This window comes from Pungitius pungitius, chromosome 1 (assembly GCF_949316345.1).
Source record: "Pungitius pungitius chromosome 1, fPunPun2.1, whole genome shotgun sequence".
In the NCBI taxonomy this organism is placed as follows: domain Eukaryota; kingdom Metazoa; phylum Chordata; class Actinopteri; order Perciformes; family Gasterosteidae; genus Pungitius; species Pungitius pungitius.
Window position 1 is genome coordinate 9,912,892 of NC_084900.1, and position 20,781 is coordinate 9,933,672.

Consider the following 20,781-nt stretch of genomic DNA (forward strand, 5'->3'; position numbering starts at 1 on the left):
CAGTGCCCCAGCTGTTCCTTCTTGCACAAAGCAGCAGATACCGGTCCTGCTGATGGGTTGAGGACCTTTGTGTGGTCCTGTCCATCTCTCCTGGAGTAACTGCCTTTCTCCTGGAATCTTCTCCTTGCAACGGCACGTGTGGATGTGCCATCCTGGAGGAGTCGGACAATCTGACATGTTCTGTCGAGAAATCCCCGTCATGCTTCCAGCAGTGATAAGGACTCTAGCTAAAGCCAACACGAGAGGAAAACCAGGCAAAGAGATCAAGAGGGAGAAACTCGCAAAACCAGTCCGGTTTTTGGGGGTTGTCTCATAGTTGCCCCTCCACTGGTTCTTTATTCCATTAAAACCAATGCAGCTGAAACTGATTAACAACCCCCTCTAAAGTACAATTGAATTCATGCCATTCCCTGGTAAAAGCTTGTTCATTTTTTGAGCTTTATAAATGCTTTCCTTATCAAAGATAGAAGGAAAAGATAAGGTGAAAGGTCAAATGCAAGATGTAAAAAGCATGCAAGGTGAAACAAGCCAACGGAGCAGCTTCTAACCACTTCAGCCCCAAACCGCCTCCAACCATTCTTTACCCACAGAAAGTCAACTCCGCCCAATCGTTCTCCCCCCTAAAATATCTCCATTGTCATAGCTCATTGACATTCCTTCCCCGCGTCCCCCCCCTCCACTTCCTCTACCTCCCGCCCACCGTCCCGACACTGCTCACCACAGATTGGCGAGCACCAACAGGTGCTTCTCCCCACAGGCTTCCTGGTCCAAAGGCTTTCCGCCCTCCTGTCACTCCGTGCACGCGCACCTTTTATCAGGCCGTGGAGCCCCACAGAGACGAGGGACAGGAGAGGCCGAGCTGGACATAGTGCGCTGCTGGAGGTGCCAACGGGCCAACTGGAGGTGTGCCCGCAGCTGAGAGGGCGGACAGGTGGGTCCTTTTGGAACCCATCGAGATTCCAAAGTGCCGATACAGCAGAACGTGGGGCTTTCGACTGGGCGTACAAGTATAAGATGTCATGACCTGCGTGAGTGGACAACCGAAGATGGACGTGATGATCCGTGCGAGGATGAACTTGATCATCATCGTGTGCGGCTGCGTTTGTGTCAGTTTTGCTGGTAAGGACATTTCGTGGAAACGCTTGCTGCATTTGTGTGGATTTCCCTGTGAATTTGGATGTGAAGCACGTAGCCTTTATTTGGCACTAATATCAGCTTCTTTTTAACCGTAAACAAACCCAAGCATACTGCACTGTGTCTTTTGAAGTGAGGCGCACATAAGGAAATATTGACTTTTGTCCCTTTGGGTAACTGCCCTGTGCTTGTTGGGTCCCGGGCGTCACCTTTACCCATTTCCTGTTTGGGTGTCCTGAGGAGAATCTTTTCCACCGCCGTTTTCAAGCCGTTTGAGCCATTTGAGAATGACCATACTTCTGCACTAGAGCTAGATACAGTAATCAGATCAGATAAGAAGCGTTTGACATCCCACTGCACTGCTCACTTAAATTTGTTATTGATTCCACCTCCCCTATTTGGTTTAATTTTTTGGTGGATAAAATCATAATTAGAATTGATTTTGTGTGACTGGTTCTTATCTGAGATCAGCTGATGGGCTTTGACTTTGACTTTTTGACCCTTTAGTGGGAGAAGGAAAAGCCCCGGTCGTTGACCTCAACGGGGGCTTTATTGTGTGCTGCTCCTCTCCCTCGGCGGGGCAATTTTATAACTGCATTTTAGCAACAGAATAAAGAAGATCAGCTAAAAAAACAACAAGACCGCCTCATTCTGGAACATATAATGAACCATATTAGCGCACCATTGTTTGTTAATCAGTCTATTTTTGTCCCTGATGGAGCCGGTATGCGAGACATGCCTTTGATCCCGGCCCCCTGCTGCATATCAATTACATCAGCTCAGTCACCTTTGCTGCCCACCGTACGCCAGCAGCACCTGCCCTGCTGACTGCTTCCACCGCATGTCCCGTCTGTCCTTCTCTGTCTTTTCCACATGTTGTTTTGTCACATATCACGGTCCATCATCAGCAGGCACCAACACACATCTTTGGATGAGGAGTGCTAAATACCACGTTCTGCTGATGAGGTTCCTCTGACAGGTGACCACAGTCCTAACACATTTCTCTCTTTCACCTACCTCCAGTGTTTCCATATAAGAAAGCCACATTATATGCACTGTGCGTGACACTATTAGAAGATGAATCAGTCACAGTGTATTTTTAGCAGGCATCATCCTAGAGGGAATTGAACCCGTAACCACTTTAACCCACCGTTCCACGGAGAACAAACACGCTGTGATCCGGGTGTCACTGGCATGAGGCATGTGCTTTGCTTCTGCTGTACTTTATCTTGCTTTAACAGCTTTGTTGTTTTATATTCATGTCTTCATACATTTTTATCTTTTCATAACTCTGCTATTGTTCTGCTTTAATTCCCTTAGTCTTTGTTTGAGGTGTGCTCTTTGTCGATCAATCAAACTTTATTTTTACAGCAATGAGACAATTTGAAAAGAATAAGAATATGAGACACCTGCACGCACAAAAAGTAACTATATAGAGATGTCAGATGTGAAATGTTATAAAAAGAATTGTGTAAAAAAAAAAAGATGAATAGTTTATAGCGTAATAGTTTGCTTTACAGGAATGGAAAATTCAACTTCCCTCACTCTTAGTTTCTTTTTTTCTTCCAATATCTTTATTGCCCTGGACTCATTAGTTTTTTTTTTTTAATGTCTTTCCCCTCACCGTCTCGGTCCTTTTTATTCAGGAGCCTCAGAGACGGAGCGGAGGCTGCATCAAAAGCTCTTTGAGAACTACAACATGAAAGTCAGGCCAGCTGCCTACTGGGAGGAGAAGGTGATTGTTCGAGTGGGGATGACCCTCTCACAGCTCGTCAGCCTGGTAAATACACACACACACACAGTACTGGCTGCATATACACCATTAGTTTTCATAGAACAGGATTGAAAGTAACAGCACTGTCATATACAACAATGTCCAGTGTCAAACACGTGTCTCTTTCTCTCTCGCTGCAGAATGAGAAGAACGAAGAGATGACAACCAACGTGTTCATGAACCTGGTAACATTCTGCCATCAAATGGACAAATCATTTCCCGCTTTATCTGACAGCAGCCATTGGGCTTTAAATGGGATGTGGATGACGGAGACATCAGGGCACCGTAGTACTATTTCTGTTATTCACCGTCCCTTTTTGTCTTTTGTCTCTTCCTTGCCAGGCGTGGACAGACTACAGGTTGTCGTGGAACCCAGAGGACTTTGACAACATTCAAGTTTTGAGGATTCCTGCCATCAAAGTCTGGCGTCCAGACATCTACCTCATCAACAAGTGAATGTCCTATTTTCAGTCGCACAGTCGTCCACATCATGAAGTCACTCGGAGGATTTCCCAGCAATGCAAACATACAGTAGCAGGGTGTCTCTAGAGACGTCAATGTCAGCCCGACAGTCGCTCCGCCCCTCGACCACGGTCCAGATGGAAATATTAAAGGACCAGTGTGCAGGATTTATGGGGCTTTTCACTATATCAGATCATCACCACACAGAATCGTGACAATTACTCTTCAAATATGAGTGGGAGATAATCCGTAACTATAACATATGCTTGTTATTTACATGATTTTGTCACATGTGTATAAATCGAGATGGTGATAATAATTCATTTTATATTCAACATGTTTGTGTTCATATCTACATGAATGCCCTGAATCGCGTCGACTGTCTCTCCCCACAGTAACGACGGTCAGTTCGACGTGGCTCTCTACGTCAACGTCTTGGTCGACAGCGACGGGACCGTCAACTGGCTTCCGCCCGCCATCTACCGCAGCTCCTGCTCTATCGAGGTACTATAGAGGTCCTACTGTTAAATAAACACCATCTTTATCTCGTTTAGATGATGAAGTGTTCTGTTATTTCCACTCCCGCAGGTGTCCTACTTCCCATTTGACTGGCAGAACTGCAGCATGGTTTTCCGCTCGTACACCTACGACGCCTCCGAGGTGGAGCTGCAGTACTTTCTGGACGACGAGGGCAAAGAGATCCAGGAGATTGTAATAGACGAGAACGCTTTCACTGGTGGGTGCCTGCACTGTTTTTCACATTGTCTTTACCCCCATATTGTTGCATGCACTAAATACTTATAATAATCACAAGATTTTGTATGATTGACACCCCCCCCCCCCCCCCCTCCCCCGATGTGTCTATTTCTCCCCAGAAAACGGAGAATGGGCCATCTGCCACAAACCCTCCAGAAAGAACATTAAGGAGGACCTGTATGAGGACATCACCTTCTACCTCATCATACAGAGGAAGCCTCTTTTCTACATCATCAACATCATCCTGCCCTGCGTCCTCACCAGCGTGCTGGCCATATTTGTCTTCTACCTGCCTCCTGGAGCAGGTCAGCACATCTGACTGGGTCCGATAGTGTGACTTCACATCACCACCAAGATGGAATGTGCCCTTTGACACAGTGTCTAATACAGACGACTTCATGAGGCAGGGCATGAGGAGTTTATAATTAAGTGACCCCCAACCAGGAATCTACTATGTCTGTGGTCTTGTTGTGGCTATCATTTATAATTTCACAGACATATGCAATAATGGCGAAGCAAATTCATCGATGCCCTCTGCTGAATGTCTTGTAACCATGTCTTAAAGTCTGCCCTGGGCAAAATGGAACAGAAACCAGCAGAGTAACATTTGCTGCTTCACCATTCTAATGAACTCGTCTGAACTCCTTTTGTCTGCAGGAGAGAAGATGACTCTCTCCATCTCCGTCCTCATCGCTCTGACTGTTTTCATGCTTCTGCTGGCTGACAGGGTCCCCGAGACTTCCCTCGGCATCCCAATTATTGTCAACTACGTGATGTTCACCATGATCCTGGTCACTTTCTCTGTCATCCTAAGCGTAGTTGTCCTCAATCTGCACCACCGAACGCCCAGCACGCATATCATGCCGACCTGGGTCCGAAAGGTGAGACTAGGTTTTACCAATTCCCTCTGACATCTTAAAAAAAAAAAAACTGATTTCTCTGATTTACCTCCAATGTGCAGGTGTTTATTCACTTCCTGCCCAAGTACATTGGCATGACGAGGCCAAACCCAGAGGAGCCTCTGTTAGAGGAGGAGTCGAGTGAGGACTCGCCCATCCGAAGCTTCAATGGCAGGCAGCCTGGAGGAGAGTACTTCTTCCGAAAGATCAACCCTGACCTCGTCGCACCCTGGAGAGGCCGGTGAGTCAGCACGGCGTCGCATTTCATCAAAATGAAAGGTGCATTGGGAACCGATCAATCGGTTGCTTTTTATTACGCTTCTTGTCGTGAGAGGTTTTTTGTAACTGATTTCCACTTGTGAAAGTATCTTAGAACTTACAAACAAATTCAGCTTCCCGTTACGGTAAGAAGTTAGATAAGCTCTCAGCCTCCTGAGACCAAGTCTGATAATGAAATGCATTTTGTTCTGCCTTCCGAAAAGCACTACAATAAATGTGTCATATTTATTTATCATTTCTTGTTTGCGCAAAGAAAAACAAATTGGTTTAATAAACTGAAAAAAATACAGAGAATGTGAAAAGGCTCTGAAGATGAAGCAGGCTTTGGGGTTGAGTTATTGAAAGACATTAACTGCCAAAGAGGTTCTAGTGCCTATATTCTCACCTGTCGAGACCGTTAAACACCACAGACCTGACATAAGTCATCCGAGCCATTCAGCCCCATTCTGCCCCCTTTCCACTGCTGAGATGTGCCGATCCTGACCCGACTCTAGCAGAAAGCCATTTCTATTAATGCTAATAAAATCTCGCACGCGCATTAATCTTCTTTTTAGAGTGTGCCAAAGTGTGAATATTGTGTCTGATGCCAGGCTCGCTACTATATTAAGGTACACAGTGTACTTGGCAGAAATGCAGCCATCACCAGGGCAGCTCAGACGATCTGTAAAGACGGTGCCAGTATGTGCATCGCATATTTAATACAGCGGCGTTAAAGGTGCTCTGACGGATGCAAAGAGGGGTTGATGATCCGTGTGGGTATATAGTTCATAACTATATGTTATTGTTCTGTTTTACTATTGGTCCAACATGGATCTGAATTGACTGTTAATTAGGTGGCGTCTACAGGATGTCTTTTGTTTCACTATTTTAAGTTCATGGAATTGGAGTTGAACCTAGGGGGGAATTTAGGGGCATTTTTCATTAGCACTTTAGATTTACTAGACAGATAAATAAAGCAATGACTGCAGAAGCTTAGCTTAACTAGAAGTGATAGTCACTAACAATAACGTATAAACAATAAATGATTTTATTGTTAATATATTTTTCACCTGAGGCTGTGTGTGCTGTGGTAGATAAGTAAATTCTAGTGCGGTGAATATTATGCCCAATAAATCGCAACAATGTGTTGCTTTCTGGATTGTCACTCTGACCACGCTGACCTCACCGCCTCGCCACCCAGCACCCGGCTCCAGAAACGCCTCCACGGCCCTCTGAGGCAGGCCCCTCGGTGGGCATCTCTCATCCCGTTCCAACGGCATCGTATTTAGCCCCCGGCTAAGCCCCACACCCGCGTCCACAGTCGCCAGCCACTAAGCCTCTGTTTGGGTTTGGACGGTAGGGGATAAGGAGGTGGAAGGAGGCGGGAGCAATAGACACAGGCAGATGAGTGCAATGGGAAGTTCCAGACTGGGTGATCGGGGCAGAGGATTGTTTTGTCGTTTTTTTTAATGTGGATAAGATGGTGATCGTGCAGCCATGGCTGGTCCGTGTTGTGCGCTCGTTGCCTTCGTTTATCCATCTTTGTCTTAGTTATTGTTGGAATTTTCAGCTATGAAAACTATGAAAAGCTATTAAAATATTCTACTCCTTTAGGAGAGGGGTGCGCTGACTTTTCAGCCGTGAATGATATATTTCGCCAGACGTGCCACAAGTTTCACTCTTTGTGCTTCATTTTTAAATCGATGGGAAATGTTTTAGAATGAATGTGGAATCCGTCAGACTTTTACTTTTTGCCACAGTCTGCAACCTTGTTAGATGCCAGGTCCTGCCCTCTGTGACACAGTTATGAGGATTCTCTGCATGTTCGCTCACATGTGTATCATATCAGGTTGATAGCAGTGTGTGTGTGTGTGTGTGTGTGTGTGTGTTATGAATGTTGCACTACATGTAAATGTATACGCATAGTGTTTGTGTCAGATTGGGAGGGGCACCCTGTATCTGCAGTATTGAATACAAACTGTGGAATGTGGATGGCATGCATCATGTAGAGCGCCACAGAGTTCAGCCTTGAGCTGCGGTCACACACACACACACACACACACCACCATTCCTGCTGGAGTTCTGTGGTCGCTGCTTTTTATTGTCCTGCAGTCCATCTGCTGTCACACTGTCTCCATGTGACTCTAATAACATGTCCTGCTCCTTTGCGGACGGAGGTTCTGCACATTATGAACGTGATGCACACCCTATTTGCGCTACATGCATCCACTGCATGGACTGTAGACGTGCCGCTCCAACAGGTGCAGTGTGGTGCCTGGAAAGACTCCTTCAGGAGGTGACACGCACAAAGTCCTACCGACCTCTAATGCTTTTGTATTCTTAATGGCATCTTGTACACTTGGACATGTGAGCCAAGCTGACAACTTAGAAAAAAAATTATGTATCAAATGAAGAAGCAAAACCTAGAAGAAAGTAATGAACGTGTATTTACAAATGAGGAAAGTAATGCACCAGAAACAAAGAGATTAACGCACTTTTTATTACTTTTTGGCTACAGATATTATATATATATTATATTTCTATACCGTGACTGACCTTGACTTAAAAGAAGGCAAAATGTTTTAAGCCTGGATTTACTGAAATATGTGAAGAATATAGTAAACAGTATTGGCCGGGAACAAACAACTCTTACACCCCCCCCCCCCCCCCCCTCCCCCCTCCCTCCCTCCCTTTGATGTTTCAACCTTTTTTTCCCTTTTATACATAAAATCATGTTGACACGAATTTGAAAACCCCTATTTAAACAATATTTTTACAAAATGAAGTAAATTAAATAAATATACGGTAGGGTAAGTTATTGCATAAATATTCACACCCCTCAGGTCAATAATTAGTATACTGCAGTAACAGCCGTGAGTCTGTGTCTCAATCAGGCCGCCACATCTGGACACATCTGTCTCCTCTCTTCCATGCAAAATATTTTAAGCTGTATTAATCTATCAGGAATGTGTACAGCTCTTCATGTCCAGCCACAAATTCTACATTGGATTGAGGCCCGAACATTCACCTTGTCATTGAACATTTTCTATGGAGCTTTTTAATAAATGTTCTTCCAAGTCGTAGTTGTCTTGCAGAGATGACCCTCCAGGATTTGGTCGTATCTTTAAGTATTCAAGTTCCCTTGTGGGTGTGTGTGTGTGTGTGTGTGCGTGTCAGCCTTGCAATTCATTGCCGACCAATCCAGGGTGTACCGTCCAATTCTGCCTGGGATTTACGGTAATGAAAATTCTAAAAAATGAATGTGAAAACTTACCATTGTAAAAAGCAGAGATCCATTTTTCAGCCTGACTGCATAATGTATATTATATTCCACCATGATTTTTTTAAGGTCGAGCAGTTATTCGCAGAAGCACGAAGGCACTGCAGGAACGCTGCCTTTCAGACCTCACTCCTCTAATGTTTTGCTTTTATGGAACAGCCGTGTGAGCTGAAGAATGACGGGGGTCAGAGGTCACGGCATCACACGAATGTTGACCGGGTGCTGTGTCACTGTTCCCCCTGTGTCGGTGCTGCTGCTGTCACTCAGTGTGCAGGAGCTACAGACCCGTGATCCTGACCATGTGTAGAGGGCACACAAGGTCACGTAGTTAAGGAGCACCAGCAGTCAGTGGTGGTTTGAGTCAGCAAAGGTGAACAATGCTGTGCTAGTGACATCAATCTGAGCCGACTGAGCACTTGGGAGAGCTGTTTAGCCAGAGGACTTCTTCCAGAGGACAAAGCTGAATGGAAACATGCTCATTCTTTGTCCATTTGTTCACTGGAAAACATTGAATATAAAATAAATATCTTTAGATAAAAAACAGTAACGATAATAGTTAATGCACGTTTCTATTCATCCTTAATGTCGATAATTTGTAAAATTTACAAGTTAGTTTTACTTTCTTCACGTTTTGATATTGAACACAAACGCGTTATTTATTTTTCATTCGTAATTAGTTACTTATTAAAGATAAAATTGCAGCAGTATTGATTAAGAAGTTAATAATAAACTGGTCGGTCTACAGCTTATGAGACATGCTGAACCAGTTGTTTTCTATTAGTGATTTTTCACGCATAGTTTTAAAATTTTATAATTCATTTTCTGGAATTTGATTCATACCACTCTTGGTGCAAAGCTAAGCCAGACATTAGTCTAGAAGGATGTTTCTGACCGTGATATTATGGAGCACATGGCGGCGTTTTACAACATTTTTGGAAACATTTAGAAAGACTTTTTCTAAGCATTTTCCACTTCCCCACTGCTTTGTTTTTAGATGTGAGAGCACGGTGCAGCTCCAGCGGCTCCCGGACACTAACAGCTACTGTCTGATCCTCCCTCCCAACCTGAAGTCAGCCATCTCTGCCGTGACTTACATGGCAGCGCAGCTGAAGAAGCAGGACATGGACGACACGGTGAGAAACTGAGCACAACACGTCTCGCGCTGTCAGGCTGCTTGTTATTCCGTCTGTCACAAGCCGCCAAACATGCCCCGACAATGTCCATGTGCCATTGCATACATGCAGCGCATTGCTGACTCAGGGTTTACAGTAAGTGCTTGTGTGTGTGTGTGTGTTGTCTCCAGATAACAGGAGACTGGCAGTTCATCGCCCTCGTGGTGGACCGTCTGTTCTTGTGGTTGTTTGTCATCATCACCACCCTGGGCACCTTGGCCATGTTCTTGGATGCCAGTTTCAACTACACGCCCGACGAGCCCTTCCCTTAGAAGACTGAACCCCGATACTCAAAGGAGTCGGGCTGCGATGCATTGTTTGACCTCACTTCTTTCTTATTGGTGACTTGTGAGATGTCCATGGATCACCTATTCCATATTTCTGTGGTGAGCCCATGGAATGTTCTTTAAGGTCATAATTGCATTATAGTAGAAGCATGTGTACTAAATAACAAATTCTGTGTATAGATTTATAAAAAGGTAAATGTGCGCACACATTTTTTGTCTCAATCATGTATGTAACACATTTCAGTCTCAAAGTACATTTCTCACAAGTGACAGTGTTTGCCTTCCGTATTTGTCCAGTGCAATAACAGTGATTACACTTAGTGACTGTTATGTGGGCCTGTGGCCACACGGGGGCAGTAACATACTTGTGAATTCAAAAGAGCCCTGCCATATACAGTGTGTGTGTGTATACACACATATCTTAAAATCAAAAGTCTAAACCAGTTCAATGTCATCTTTATATCACCAATATGAATGGTAAACAACCATATACCGTAGAGCGTATGCAAATGCAGAAGACCCACGTGTACGGCTACACTAAGGATGGGTAAAGATAAAGAGTAGTAATCATTAAAGATCACAGTATTGCTTAGCTCCGATGTTATCGGAGCTTTTAAAGTGCTTTTTCATGCTTCGGTGGACGGCAATTCAATAACACTCTGCAGCGTGCAGCTCCTCTGATCCTTCAGCCCCTGCACACAGACGAGCTCACAGAGCAAGGGCAGCGAGCAGGGAGGAGGCCGCGTGAACCTGGGGAAGTGAAGATAACTCGATCCGACTGAGCCGGTTACTGTTCACAAAAGCCAAACTGCATCAATACATCTGCTTAACAAGCACGGTCAAGTAAACAAAAGGGAAACCCATTTCTATATCTGCCATCAGCAGCCTCCCATCCTCTTCTGCCATGTTTACACCAGCCAGCTGAGACACAGCAGCAGACATTTACTTTACACTTGTAAACATTACTGTTGCTGCTCTCAAAACAGTTATATTCATGCAGCGCGTTGGTTCATATTATCATGTGTTATTCAAAGTGAACATAAAATGTATAGAGATAGTGTATTTAAAACATTACAAAAGGCATATTGGCCCCATTGTATGAGTCAGTTTGAAGTGATGTTTGCATTGGTTACCTGTTAGGGGCTGGTGACATCAGAGCGAAGTCAAGACCTACATTTATGATGAGATAGGTGCATATAAAAAAACAAAACCATTTCAATTCATGAGAAACCATGGTGAGCTTTGCTTTAAGAGCCTTAGTTCATCAACTATATTTAAACAGATACTGTGGCAATTATAATTTATCTTTTAATTAACTAGATATTGCTAGAATACTATTTAAAAAAACATAATACACATACTGGATACATCTGGATCCTCCCCCTGATGCTCACCATGCATCACCAAGAAAAAACAGCCAGAGCCGCTGAAGGTCACGGCCCAAAGTTCTCAACAAAATAATAGTATTTGTATACACCCTGCTTTCCATGTTTGCATCTGTTCAACCATTTTGAATTCTAATCATGTAATATTTTGTAATTTGTAATATGGATGATATATTATAGTTTGTTAGAATAATTTATTTCTCATACAGTCTACTTTTGCAGGTAGACCTACTGCCATATATATGAAAGACAATAAAGATGCACTAACTCAAACTTTGAGCCCCACATTTGTAAGTGTATGCTTCCTTCCACGATCCTTTTCTCATCAACCACCTAAACATTTAGTTTACTCTTTTTTTTCATTTTTATCTTTTCACTATCAGAAGGAACTAAACAAAAAATTTGGCTTGCCATGAAATCAAGATGTTCCTGTTTTCTTTCCTAAGCCACCCTTTGTTAATGATTGCTTTGTCAGATATTGTCACGCTGCGTTACTGCCACCTGCTGGACCGGAGTGTGCCCCCGCAACGCAGGCCCTCAACCGAAGCATGAAAGGAGCCGGGGATGTTTGTCCGAGGCTTACAGTAGAATACATTCCACGGTTACACTGTAGCCATTTTCATGCTTCCTGAGGCGCTGCAAAATGCCACAGAGTCTGTGATTGTGTTCATTGTCTCCAACTCTCTTAATATAGTTCCACCCTGCATGTAGCACTTGCCAAGCTCTTAGGAAAATAGTGAGTTCACAAGTCCAGGAACACAATCTTTTGGTCCCGTTCTGCTGCTGCTGCTGCACAAAGGCTAAGTCGTGTTGCATAAGGAGACTAAGGGGCGAAAAAGACAGGGGACACGTAGAGAGGGGCGCCATCCCCCTCATTTGTGCACAAAAAAGCTTTTGAGGGAAAAGCCGTGGGCCCAGCGTGTTTTATTGCTCATGCATGAGTGACTTCCAAGGGCACTTAAAGGACTTCAATCATTGGATTTGCACTCCACTTGCTCACTTCAGACCCAGAGGAGGCCTCAGCAATGGGAGGGAGAGCCCCCCGAGAGAATGTTGTTAGTGCCCTTCTTCGGGCTGATTTAGCTGTTTTCTTTTCCAGCTCCTACTGAGTGTGAAGCAACGGCTAAACCAGAAAGACAAATGTGTGTTTACGCTTTTCAAAAAAAGAAAAATAGCGAAGCCGGGGGGGGGGGGGGGGCAGCAATGTTCTTTTTGTGTCCTTTGCAATGCAGGTCCTGGGTGGAAAGGCGGCCAAATAGACCTCAGATAAATCAGGTTACCTGTGGCAACTGTACTGGTAGGGCCGGGACTGCCCCTTGATCTTCCTCTTCCTCATCTTCCTCTTCCTCATATCACCCAGCACCCAGCTTTTTTGTTCATTTGTTTTTCCTTTTTCGCCTTTCCTACATCTTTCACATCCTGCCTTGATCCTAACAAGTCTTTCATCCTCCTCCTCTTCCTCATCCTCTGTATCAAAGTGAAACAGATTCCTTGAGCTATGGGGTCAATCCACAGCAACAAAGAGGCATTTGTTGGCCTCAACAGCAAATGCCTATCACCCAGGCCTGGACAAGAAAAAGAGTTATAGTGAGAGAAGAGGGGTAAGTAGGTGGGGAGGGAAGGCAAGAATGTGCGAAAATTAGAAAAGTGAGGGGTGGAGGAAGAGGGGAAAAAAAGGGTAACAGAACTGTGAAAGTAAAGCTTCATTACATTCTAAATGAGAAAATCCAGCCAGTAGGTGAGCCCATCCCCATCAACCTGGAAGTGAGGATAATTTCCAGCAGGCTTATGGGTTATTACTTCCGCTCCCATTACTGTTGCACTATTGTTAGGTCACAGTGTGGAGTCACACACACTGCAGCGCCAAAAGCCTGACCTCTGCTTTGGACAATGCATGCCATTGTCTCTTAGTTTTGGCCCATTTATTGTAAGAAAGGGTTAATGGAATAACTGTTGTGATTATTAGTCAGTACAAGAGGTGTAAAATGCTACAGTTGAATTCATGGCTGCAATAAGCTGAGCACATGAAACATTGATAAATACATCCATCAATACATCCACTATTTTAGTCCTCCTGACGTTTCACTTTGCACTGCAATTGCATCTTTTGTTCTTTCACAGTGTGGAATATGTAAATGCAAAATGTTAACAGAATACAATGTGGAACAAGTCCCACTTCATTCAATGTACTGCAGATCAAACAAACTTGGTCGGCAGTAGAAACGACAGTGTTATTCTTTACCTGGTATGACTGAGGAGGACAGATATTTTCTCCTTTTCGTCTGCACTGAATTTCCCACAATTCAGAACACTGTGGTTTTCAATTTCTCACTGTGGATTTGTCAGCGCAAAGGATTTCAAATAAATGTAAGATGGTAAATCTATATTCCTGGAACATGCTTTAAAAATAAAATCCATAGTTCACAACCATGCTTTCAATCAGAGACACACAATCAGCCTACATCTCCCCAAGGAGCCCTTGTGCACAGCTTACCTAAAGCTGAACCCTGTCTGGATTAGACTCCATATGATGGAGGGCACCAATGCCGGCCTCTGCAATACTTCAAGCTATAAAGTCACCTCCTGGATATCTAGGTGCAACGAAAGCTTTCCAGCTGGTATGCAGAGGGTTTGCACGTCCCACGGCTGAACACATCTACTGCCACGGTCACGTGACTTGACGTTTTCTTCTTTTGTTTCTTTCCCAGCGGTTTACCTCATTACCACTTTACTAACAACAGGGAGGTCATCTGCTTGGAGCCAGTGTTTGGAGATCTGAGGTAAAAGGGGCTGTTGGGAGTTTATTAATTTGTGTTTTGGCAGGGACTTTAGTCATAGCATCAATCTGGGTCAGCAGTTATTCGCACGCACACACACACACACACACACACACACACACACACACACACACACACACACACACACACACACACACACACACACACACACACACACACAAACACTCATTCTAGACAATAGAAAAGAAAACCAAAGAATATCATGAGTGAGTTCCAGACAAAGACAAAAAGACAACTTCATATGACTTTAGTTTCCTTCCTGAATTATACATTATTAAAGCTGGTATTTCGTAAAAACATGCTGTTTATTTTGGGGCAAATATCCAAACTCCAGATGGCATGTTTTCAACTTTTCCGAAACACATATTTGCAGCTATAGGTACATTTAAAGATCATTTAAAACGAAACTGAGATGGAGCCACTGGCAAAAAAAAAAGGTAAGATGCATGTTTGGCACAGAGAAGGTGTTTGGAGGAGAGGCGACCTGTTGCTTTTCTGGAGCTGAGGGAACAGTTCCCAGCAGCGACCACAGAGCATCGCGACTCCATGCATCAGCAGGCATGATAACTACACACCCACTTCACACCATCAGCCACAACTCGCACGCCCATCCCCGACTGAAGACCCCTGGCACACAGTTCAGGACGAACACGGACACCACAAGTGGATTTATTAATAGGCGCATACGCAGAGCTTCGCGGTTTTTAACAGTGTTCCGCCGGACCATTTGGGTACACTTCGGGACTTTCACGAGACATTTCTAGAAAAAAAAAAAACGATGGCCAACTCCGGCATCCAGCTGCTGGGATTCTTCCTGTCGTTAATTGGCATCGTAGGACTAATCATCGGGACTATTCTGCCGCAGTGGAAAATGTCTGCGTACATCGGGGACAACATCATCACAGCCGTGGCCATGTACCAGGGACTGTGGATGTCCTGCGCCTTCCAGAGCACCGGGCAGGTCCAGTGTAAAATCTACGACTCCATCCTGCAGCTCGACAGTGAGTATTCCGACTGCGTGTAGTCTTCAGTGGGTTCAGTGCCTCAGGTGGGATGGTGCCGCGCATCACAAGGTGTCTTTACGCATGCTGTTTGCGCTGGAGACGCACGCAGTGCACCTGAGTGGGACCTCAATGGGCCACAGTGAAACGTTTCTATTTCTTTTATTTTTTCATTGCAAAAAAAGATTCGGTTGACTTCATAACTTCGGGGACACACTTTGGTTCTGAAATGTACACCAACAATACAAACACTCGCACTGCGGATGCTTATGACGAAAGATGTTGCCAAACTTATTTCTTTCTTTCTGAATAATCTGCTGTACATCAACCAAGACACACACACACACACTTTCTCCATGCAAAAGTGTACATTAGCACACTGGGAGCTCTGGTTTTAACCAGAAACAGCAACTGCTCAAGAATCCTCCCGACCCTGTTGCTTGGGATTTAAAGCCATCTCTTGTAATCAACAGACAATCCTTAAGTTTGTTTACTTTTTACAGATAATTGAATTTAGGAGTTGCCTATTAGTTGAAACCCGGAGAGCAGATTTAAAAGAAATAGATTATGAAGTTTTACCAAATCACATACATCTTAATAGGAACCCTTTGGAACCCCACAGGGCACTTAGTGAGCCCGTGGAATTAAAATATAGTACAGTATACTACCTTGATTATGTCAGTATTTCTTAAGGTTGTTGCAAATGCAACAGCAGCCTCTACTACAGTGAGGTTTCATAAATACAGTATTTGTAAGGAGCAACCTTCTCATGTTCTTTATCTGCAGCGCTGTGCCACATTTACAAGCATGTAGCAGAGAGAGCAGCGTGGCAGAACTCCAAGCAGGACACTGCTGTATAACCCACCCTATAGTTCCCCCATGTCGCAGTGTTTTACAGGGTTAGCCCCCTCCTCCCCTCCTCCCCTCTCTCTCTGTCTCTCTACCCATCCCTCTGTCCTCGCTGGAGGGTTGTTTGTTTGGGCAGGGCAGGGATGGCCTAGACTGGCACAGACTGGTTCTAGGTGGACAGAAGGGGAGAGAAAAGGAGGGGTGGAAGGGGGGGGAAGAGTCACCCTGTGATAGGTTTATAGGTTGAGGAGGGGGCCACTGACGGATGAGGATCTGCCACAGGGAAACAGAGCGTGTGAGATGAGGTTTTTCTGTCTGTTTGTGTGTTCATGTGTATCCCATGGTTTCCCTTCCAGGAAACGCTCACATCCAAATGTTCCCGAGAGGCCACTGTGAGTGTAATTCACAACCTCTGGACACACGAATAAAGCCTTATAGGTCAAGGAAACTTTATTAGTCCTTCCTCCCCATTTACCACTTTCTGCACCAGAGACTTCTCTCTATATGATCTCTTCTGTTGTTGTTTTAAAACTGCGCTCCCACATTCCGCAAAACAAAAGGCCGTCTGTCTACCGCGTCCCCCGCACACAACCAGCGCACCTTCCTGGACTCCTCTCATACACGACATTCATTCCCCCCTCTAATCACTTTCCTCCTCTCGGTCTGCCCCAGGTTCCCTTCAGGCCACTCGTGCCTTGATGATAGTTGGCATCATTGTGTCCGTCGCAGGCCTGGGCGTAGCCTGCATGGGAATGAAGTGCACCACCTGCGGAGGGAACGAAAAGCTGCGCAAGTCCCGCATCGCCATGACAGGAGGCATCATCCTGCTGGTGGGAGGTGAGGATGGGCAACCCCCTGTGAATGGAAATCGATTATGTGCAGATGGATGACGAATTAAAGGGAAAACCGACATGAAGGTGTTGGTCCACTGCGAGCTGGAGGAACAGCTTCTGCGAGTGGGTCTATACAGCATCAGATGATTTTCATCAGGCCATTCAAAGCATTCTCTGTGTCACTGTGTGTGTGAGTGTGTGTGTATGTGTGTGTCTGAAACCCAGCCAACATGTAGACTAAAGGTCCATCCTAGCTCCTCTGCGAGGCAGTGGTTCGGAAAAATACTGTAAATTATTGAAAACTTTACTTTTTAGGATTAAAACCATAACGACAGAAATATGCACCCTTAGGCACGGACATTTCAGCTGATTCTTTAGGATACATCCACCGGGAACCACGAATGTCAATAGGAAATTCTTACCAATCCAACTTTCAGTGTCCATGTGGAGATGGTTTATTCAAGCGATAACCTTGACCTTGCCGTGGCGCTACATGTCGGGGAATAACCAAAGTCAGTGGGATTCATTTACTGGGCACAATAGAGCTTTTTACAAACATGCCGGGATCATTCGGTGTGGACCAAGGTTGTGTTCAGACCATCACTCCACTGCTGTTGCTGAAATAGTAATATACACAAAACCAAACTGAAGTCCACTTATTTCTGTTGTCTGGCTCACAGGAAATAACTCTTGGCTGTCCAAATGCCACCTACGCTAATCTGCATCTGCTGTATTGTATTGTAAGGGAACCCGTTAGAATCAATACATACCCAGTTACATAACATTTTCATTATCACTCACCTTATCATTACAGTTTTGCTTAGATCCTGCATACATCATGGGGGGAAGTTCGTTCCCCAGTCCAAAAAGCTTTCCTCCTACTCCTCTGCTGCAGCCCTCCAGACGTCATTGGTCCCCTGGAGTTCAGTGCTTCTGGCACCGATTCTACCATAAGAGGTCTAAATGGCTCTGAAGAGAACATAAAACCTCAAAGCTAATTGTGCTGGAGTCAATATGTAGCCGCCTGGCGACTATAAAGGGCTACAAGCATCTCTACCCTCTAGGGTTAAGATGATTTGCTGTTGGCTTTCTTTCCTCTCAGGGCTGTGTGCCATCGTGGCGTGCTCCTGGTTTGCTCATAATGTGATCCGGGCTTTCTATAATCCCTACACTCCAGTCAACACCAAGTAAGTAACCCCCACAAACACAGTGGGTTCAAGGCCCTTTATAGTTTGACACCTTGGGATAGTTGCCAGTTTACTGTCTGGCCAATACGTAGATATAAATATCCATTCAGCTCTCATATCTGTCAGTTCATTATGAAGCTGGAGCCAGGAGAACGAACACAGGTGAAACACACACACTGGCTCCATTCAAAGGCAAATTTTGTTAATACGGAACCTTATGTTGAAAATGATTACAATTAGTATTGTTGTATTGCTGCATATTACGCCACAGAGATAGAAATGTTGCCTTTGCTAAATTGGAGAAATCACATTTTCAATACTCAATGGAACCTTGAATGTATCTTTTTGAAAGCACTACTCAACACAACGTTGTGTTGCCCAGGTTTGAGTTTGGCGCCGCCATCTTCATCGCATGGGGCGGCTCCCTGCTAGACGTCCTGGGCGGAGCCATGCTGGCTGCGTCCTGTCCACGAAAGAAACAAGTGTCCAAGTACCCGTCCATGGCCACTCCCCGCTCCGGTCCGCCGAGCAGCACCAAAGAATACGTCTGAAAGTGCTCCTCCCAACTCCCACACACAGCTTGGGACACCAACAGAAGCTGACAAAGACCCCCCCCCCCCCCCCCCCTCCTTTTTGTAAAACTGAAGGTGTGATTCGTAGAGGAAAACTGAAATGGGATTTGATTTGACTTTTTTTCAAGGCAGACTTTTGATAACCCCTTTGTAATCAAAGGCAGACTTTTGATAACCCCTCGATTATTATGTGGCACACTCCATTATTCCATGAATGATGTCTCTCACCCCGTCCACACATTCCACAATTGTTTACACGTGATCTTCACAAATACATTATAATTGGATCCCCTGACTTAATAGACAAGGCCTGTGGGTGTAACCTCTTGAGTTGTAGCCTAAATGGTGGATTAGAGCCAATCTTTGCACCTCCATGAGGGAACCAGCATCTATAAGTGTTTGCCATGTAATTGAAAGTAATCAACTGCAGTTTGGTGTTTAGGCCGAGCCTCGGGGCCTCAGTACAACAGACCCGGGTTGCCAATACAGTGTCTTGTATTAACGGTTAGTGGTTCTGAAATAGACGTTTCAATACACAGGGTGTGACTTCACACGGGGCTCAGTGTGTAGGGTGGCCTTATTACACAAGCCTCTTACTACAACACTCACTACAGGCCCTTTTCGTACCAGTCTGTTACAAACCCAGCTCCGATATGAAATATTTTATCATGTAGTCACTGGGTCATTATCCCTCCAATAGCTTCCATATCAGCCACTACAAGATCAAACTGCCACTATTTATTTTGGATGAAACCTCGGATGAGGTTTTGGCTCCTGTGTAGGTTTATATAGTAAGTAGATCACTGTGGCCCAGTTCCAGCTGTCAGAGATTCTAAAGTCATATTTTTCTTAAGATGTGTTGTGCTCTGAACAGGATCTGCTGTTTTTTATGTCATAGTTTTATACACCTGGCTCATCGTGAAAAGTGAATGGATTTTTAACATGTCCAACAGTACTTAAATAATAAAGATAATGCAACATTCTTATGTGTGTGGTGTTTTCAGTACCTGAGTAGATAGTAGATAGATAATGATCAGCCTCCACATAATGCTGTGTCCTCAAAACACTCCTTGGAATCAATAACATTATTTATTTGTTCATTAGAGGTTCTTTTTATGACAGTAAGAGCATTCGTATAGCAGCAACTAACAACTAGTTGCTGTAAAGATGTAGAGAAGTAATGAAGTCTCCCTCATGTGTGCTCTGTTTACAGTGCTGGCATTTTAAAGGATGCTAGTGCACGTGAGCGTGACCCACTGGCGGTCTCGTGCACTGGGCTCATGCGCAGTTGTGGCTGATACTGCCGTCTCAATCGAACAGCGTCACCATGGAAACGTAAAATGAATAATATTCCAGAAGTGTCATGTATTCTGATTAAGGCCTTAATTCGGAATGGAGCATTATCTGATGAAGACCTTCGGCATATGCCAAAATTATTCTTTATTACATGGACATGGTTTTTCCCATTGTGACTAACCGACAGTTAGCAGGGCGGCGTGTCCAAAAAGGAAGGAAAAAGAAAAACCTACTCTGGAGATCAGCAGTCATTCAACATAGTCACAGATATTGTATCCATCCATCTCATCTTCAACCGCTTACCCGGGGTCGGGTCGCGGGGGCAACAGCTCCAGCAGGGGGCCCCAAACTTCCCTTTCCCGGGCCACATCTACCAGCTCTGACTGGGGGATCCCAAGCCGTTCCCAGGCCAGTGCAGAGATATAATGTATCCACCTAGTCCTGGGTCTTCCCGGGGGGCCTCTTCCCAGCTGGACGTGCCTGAAACACCTCCCAAGGGAGGGAGTTGGCCGCATGTACCCGTGACCTAGTTCTTTCGGTCATGACCCATCTTTCATGACCATAGGTGAGGGTAGGAATGAAGATTGAGGAAGAAGCTGCAGATAATAATACCTTGTCTTATTGACATATCAGATAAATAAATAACTATTTTAAAGGGATAAATCCATCTTTGACCTGCATGGTTTCATGGGTAAGCGTGAACTGATTAGGACACAACGTATGTCAAATATTCTACATTTTTGAGGTGTCCAATACTTTTGAGCAGTACATTGCTTTGCTCCCTCTCCATATATTTCTCCAAACCTCTATTGTCAGTCACAGATTAAGTATGGATAAG

The 20,781-nt window shown here is 44.7% G+C and overlaps 2 protein-coding genes across 2 annotated transcripts; both read left to right on the top strand.

The window, feature by feature from the left end:
- Positions 1-1,046: 1,046 nt before the first annotated feature.
- chrnb1l (cholinergic receptor, nicotinic, beta 1 (muscle) like) lies at positions 1,047-11,681 on the top strand. Its single transcript, XM_062566356.1, has 11 exons — positions 1,047-1,119; positions 2,781-2,914; positions 3,049-3,093; positions 3,251-3,360; positions 3,766-3,874; positions 3,959-4,106; positions 4,246-4,431; positions 4,784-5,007; positions 5,088-5,266; positions 9,558-9,696; positions 9,867-11,681. Exons 1-11 carry the CDS (start codon positions 1,047-1,049, stop codon positions 10,005-10,007), a joined length of 1,488 nt encoding a protein of 495 aa, XP_062422340.1. The 3' UTR covers positions 10,008-11,681.
- A 3,039-nt stretch (positions 11,682-14,720) lies between these two features.
- cldn7a (claudin 7a) lies at positions 14,721-19,629 on the top strand. The gene is made up of 4 exons (XM_062561546.1): positions 14,721-15,206; positions 16,728-16,892; positions 17,991-18,075; positions 18,458-19,629. The coding sequence occupies exons 1-4, from the start codon at positions 14,984-14,986 to the stop codon at positions 18,624-18,626; spliced, it is 642 nt and encodes a 213-aa protein (XP_062417530.1). The 5' UTR covers positions 14,721-14,983; the 3' UTR covers positions 18,627-19,629.
- The last annotated feature ends 1,152 nt before the right edge of the window (positions 19,630-20,781 follow it).

What these genes read in the sequence shown, in the direction of transcription:
- chrnb1l (XM_062566356.1), top strand. Translation starts at nt 1,047, where the DNA reads ATGGACGTGATGATCCGTGCGAGGATGAACTTGATCATCATCGTGTGC. An exon ending in CGTTTGTGTCAGTTTTGCTG is followed by an intron (nt 1,120 to 2,780) that starts GTAAGGACATTT and finishes CTTTTTATTCAG; the next exon opens with GAGCCTCAGAGACGGAGCGG. An exon ending in GCAGCTCCTGCTCTATCGAG is followed by an intron (nt 3,875 to 3,958) that starts GTACTATAGAGG and finishes CCACTCCCGCAG; the next exon opens with GTGTCCTACTTCCCATTTGA.
- cldn7a (XM_062561546.1), top strand. Translation starts at nt 14,984, where the DNA reads ATGGCCAACTCCGGCATCCAGCTGCTGGGATTCTTCCTGTCGTTAATT. An exon ending in CTCCATCCTGCAGCTCGACA is followed by an intron (nt 15,207 to 16,727) that starts GTGAGTATTCCG and finishes GGTCTGCCCCAG; the next exon opens with GTTCCCTTCAGGCCACTCGT. An exon ending in TACACTCCAGTCAACACCAA is followed by an intron (nt 18,076 to 18,457) that starts GTAAGTAACCCC and finishes TGTGTTGCCCAG; the next exon opens with GTTTGAGTTTGGCGCCGCCA.